The sequence below is a fragment of the Zalophus californianus genome, chromosome 5 (assembly GCF_009762305.2).
Source record: "Zalophus californianus isolate mZalCal1 chromosome 5, mZalCal1.pri.v2, whole genome shotgun sequence".
Lineage (NCBI taxonomy): Eukaryota > Metazoa > Chordata > Mammalia > Carnivora > Otariidae > Zalophus > Zalophus californianus.
In genome coordinates this window covers 28908260-28913128 of record NC_045599.1, presented here as the reverse complement: position 1 = coordinate 28913128, position 4869 = coordinate 28908260, and the positions used below count along the sequence as shown (strand labels likewise).

The window sequence follows — 4869 nt, the reverse complement described above, 5'->3', positions numbered from 1 at the left end:
GGCAGTTTTCCATATGCTTATTGGCCTTTTCCCTTTTTCTTTTGTTGTTTGGTTATTCATATCCTTTGCCCTTTTTACTCTTGCACACTCCTATTTTTCTTACTGAGCTGTAAAAGATCTTATATTTAAAATACGGAAGATAATGTAAATATTTCCTTATCCCTATCTTCTGGTTTTAGATGGCGATGTTGACATTTATCCCAGTAATTCATCTGGAATGTATTCTGATGTGTGGTAAAGGACAGCGGTTCCCACATTTTAATGTGAATCTCAGTGTAAACCTTAAAAATTTGCATTTCAAGGGATGCCTGGGTGGCGCAATCGGTTAAGTGTCTGACCTTTGGGTTCAGCTGCTTGAGGTTCTCTCTCACCCTTTCCCTCTGCCCCTCCCCCACGCTCTAAAAAAAAAAAATCTGCCTTTTAAGAGTGCTCCAAGGAATCTGATGGCTGTGGCCACACTCTGAAAAACACTGATACAGAGTGAGAGGCTCAATTTTTTGGTAATGGGTGAATTGCCCCAGCTTATTTATGGAATAACCCTTCCTTACCAATTGTTGTGAAGTACTAAACAATAAATTAAATTCCAATATCCACTTAGGTCTAACATCTTTTAGATTTTTGTTTGATATTCCCATAAATTGCAACATTCATTTAGGGGAATTAGTATAAAAATAATAGCTCCTATTTATTGACCCATTCCTAGGTAGCAGGCGCTACTCTACACTCTTGCCGCATAACAACTCACAACAATCTTATGAGGCAATTATTATTATTGTCACCATCTTAGAGATGAGAAAACCTAGGCCCAGAAATATTTAGCAATTTGACCAGGACTTCACATTTGGTAAGTAGTGAAGCTAGCACTTGGATCAGGGTAATTTAACTGTATGCTGTTCCCTATAGTCTTTATGAAGCAGTGTCTCACATATCCCAAAGGATCAAGTCCTCCAACTCATGAACATGGTACACTTCTCCACTGATTCAATTCATCTTTAATTATTACTCTGAGTAATGTTCTGAGGGTCAACATAATGCTTACTCATTCCTAGATATTTTATATGCTTATAAAATTAAAATAGGATCTTTTGCACTAAAAACATTTCCAGCTAGCTATTGTTAATACTTGAGAAAACTACTATAAAGTGTCTATGCAGCCTGGCCATCTTACTGAACTCTTATTAATGCTAATAATACTTCTATTAGTGCTCTTAAGTTTTCTTGGAAGGTAATTATACAATTTTAAAAATAATGATCACCTGTTTCTTCAATAGCCATACCTTTTGTTTTCTGGTTTCATGCCTTATTGCATAGAGTCATACTAAATGTCAGGTGGGAGGGAACATTCTTATCATATTGCTGGTTTTAATGGGAAGTCTCTACTGTTTCCCTATTTTCTACAAAGTTGGATGTTAGTTTAGACAAGTATTCCTTATCCTATTAAACGCTCTTTGCATCACAGGATTTTTAAATGTTAATTATTTCTGACAAAAATCTTTCTAAAATTTATTGACTTCTGTCTTCTTTAAATGAAAGATTCAGAGCATAATTTTCCTTGACGATTCAGAATCACTGATTGCATATCCACTACTACGATTCAGAATCACTGATTGCATATCCACTACTGTAACGTTCTGGGGCACACAAACATTCTTGCCTCTACAAGAATATGTCTCCTTGACACTATGTTTTCTGAAGTCAGGGCTCTGCTTTTTATGTTTCTTTTCTGTGCTATTAAGTTGTCATTTCCTCCTGATGTCAAGGCACGTGTCTCTAACTATTCCTCTTTAACATATGTTTTAGTAGACTTCTAATTTAGAAAACTCTCATTCTTGGGCACCTGGGTGGCTCAGTAGTTAAGCGTCTGCCTTCTGCTCAGGTCATGATCCCAGGGTCCTGGGATCGAGTCCCGCATCGGGCTCCCTGCTCGGCAGGAAGCCTCCTTCTCCCTCTCCCACTCCCCCGCTTGTGTTCCTGCTCTCGCTATCTCTCTCTCTGTCAAATAAATAAATAAAAAATCTTAAAAAAAAAGAAAACTCTAATTCTTAAAGCTATATATAAAATGAGAATAAGCTCTGAGAAAATAATTTCTTTATGAGTAAGAGTATTATTACAAATAAACCTTGAGCCACTTTGGCTGTTTTTAAACTTCTCCCTGTATTCAGTGGTTGTCAGACCTGCTCCAGGGAGAAAGGACTCCCGGTAGGGGGAGAATTATTACCCCTATAGGCAAGAAATTAAACATAAACATGCTTTAAGAACTTCAATAACAAAACGGGAGTAAAGCAGACAGTAAAACAGAAAATTAAATTAACTGAGACACCTCATTCTACAATCATTCAAGAGGCTTCCTATGAAGTTATTGGAAGATTTCATCCTAATACATGATGAAAGTTATTGTTATCAGTGGCCTTCCTACTTGGAAAGAGCATGGGAGAGAAACAATAAATAATCTACCCAGGCAAGTGAATTTTGTTTTATATATGTATATCTTCCACGCTTACTCAAGTACTGACACTGCATGAAGCTCTATGTATGCTAGCAGCTCTGGGGGGACATAATCCTGGAAGAGAATTGCAAGTGCACACAAATGATTACGGTAAGAGGCAGCACCCATGTGAGGGTGGGGCTGCAATTATCAGATTCAAAGAAACAGTCACTTTAGGTAGGAATGTCAGAAAAGTAAACAGGCACCCCTGTCACATGCAGTGAGAAAGAGGCCACGGAAAAAGTTCTGAGCCTGTGGGAATGGATGCCTGGGGTCGGTCACCCCCCTCTCCTGGGCTCTCCAGGCTGGAGCTGGCCCAGGCGCATCCTCAGTCCCACACCTGGTTTGTTTTTCTGGCACCAAAGATTCCACATACCCCTCCTCATATGCCAGTCTTACTTTTGTTGCCAAATGGCCTACAAACATTTCCTTTAAGTAAGCATACATATTTTTGAACAACTGGGTTTTTGCATTGAAAAGTAATATATGCATGTGGTTAAAACAAAAATTAAACAATACAAGTAGACATGCAGTTACAAGTGAGTCTCTCTTTTACCCCAATCCCCCAGACTCCCTTCTCAGGCACAACCACCAATTTTTAGTGTACCCTTCTAGAGATTTCTGCAAATGTACAAGCGTACATGAATAAATACACATCCTTTTAAACAGATGATAGTTAGACACCTTGTTCTGCGTCTTGCTTTTTCCATCTAATCATCTATCCTGGAGGTGGAGTTAATCCTTAACCCAACAGGCTCAGACTCCCTCCCCCAGCCCTTGGAAGGAAAGGTAATCTCTAAACCAGTGCAGGAGTGGTGAGAGGACTTGCCTTGTGTCCTCTGCCTGGAACACATTTCTGCAACTCGGCACAGCAGTTTCCTCAGGCTCGGGTCTCAGCCTAGAGGTCACCCTCAGCGATGTGTCCTCTTGGGTCACCTTATCTAAGAAATACCTGCCGCCCCCACCCAGATGTATTCTTCTCTCCGAACCCTGTATGTTTTCTTTATACAAGTTAACAGGGTATTCAACTACTTCATTTGCCCATTTATTTATTGGTTCACCATGTGTCTCTTCCCATGAAACAGGCCTTCCATGAGGTGCCAAGACCATGACTACCTCGATCACTGTCATTCTCCTGGTACCCAGCGCACACTGCCCATGACAGGTGCTCTGTGCATACTGGGTAAGAAAATAAAATAACATTATGACTTTACAAAGGTCCTTTGTTTCCCGAGTGAGGGATAGATGAGGCAGTATGAGATCATGGGGATAAGAACTAACCCCAATTTACTGATGGAAAAACAGGCTTGGAGAGGAAGTACAACTTGTCTGAGGCCACACAGTGGGTCAGGGACAGAGCCAAAATTACAACTCACACACCATGATTCAAGGGCCATGCTTTTTCTATGTCTAGAAAATGCCAATTTGTACTGATCGAATCTCAGCTTCCAAAATGCCAGTCCTTGTTTTCAAGTAGGATCCTAACTCTACCACTATCCACAGATAAGGGGCCAAAATCCCTCACACTCCTTCCTCCAGTTAAGATTTAAGGATGTCTTTTTCCGTCTGAGCTGCCGACATGCCATCCAGACTGAGGAAGACCCGGAAACTTCGGGGCCACATGAGCCATGGCCACGGCCGCATCGGCAAGCACCGGAAGCACCCAGGAGGCCGGGGTAATGCTGGTGGCATGCATCACCACAGGATCAACTTCGACAAATATCACCCAGGATACTTTGGAAAAGTTGGTATGAGACATTACCACTTAAAGAGGAACCAGAGCTTCTGCCCAACTGTCAACCTTGATAAACTGTGGACCTTGGTCAGTGAGCAGACACGGGTAAATGCTGCCAAAAACAAGACTGGAGCTGCTCCTATCATTGATGTGGTGCAATCGGGCTACTACAAAGTTTTGGGAAAGGGAAAACTCCCAAAACAGCCTGTCATCGTGAAGGCCAAATTCTTCAGTACAAGAGCAGAGGAGAAGATTAAGGGTGTCGGGGGCGCCTGCGTTCTAGTAGCTTAAAGCCACATTTGAGGGCGTTCATTAAATGCTAACAAGTGCTTTCAAGAAAAAAAAAAAAAAGATTTAAGGATGTGTCCCAGGCCACCCCAGGAAGCAGCCAGTCCCTCAAGGGACAAAAACTGTCCTCACATTTGACAGCTATCAGGGATTTGGGATCCCAGGGAGAACCCAGGAATTTCCTCTCCTACTTGCATGGCCAGCCTGGAGATGAGAAGGCCACTTCCACCTCTGACCTAGCCCCCCACTACCACTTCCATCGATCAGTTTGCTATCCACCATGGAGCAGTTCCCTCACCTACTGCACCCCCAGTCATTACAGACCCGCATGCTTCAGCACGTGCCCTGTAGCACATAGTCA

The 4869-nt window shown here is 42.0% G+C and overlaps 1 protein-coding gene across 1 annotated transcript; it reads left to right on the top strand.

Moving 5' to 3' along the window:
• Positions 1 to 4063: 4063 nt before the first annotated feature.
• Positions 4064 to 4551, top strand: LOC118357017 (60S ribosomal protein L27a-like). The gene has a single exon (XM_035727769.1). The coding sequence runs from the start codon at positions 4065 to 4067 to the stop codon at positions 4509 to 4511; it is 447 nt and encodes a 148-aa protein (XP_035583662.1). The 5' UTR covers position 4064; the 3' UTR covers positions 4512 to 4551.
• Positions 4552 to 4869: the final 318 nt, after the last annotated feature.

Excerpts from the sequence above, each read along its gene's own strand:
- LOC118357017 (XM_035727769.1), top strand. The coding sequence starts at position 4,065 with ATGCCATCCAGACTGAGGAAGACCCGGAAACTTCGGGGCCACATGAGC.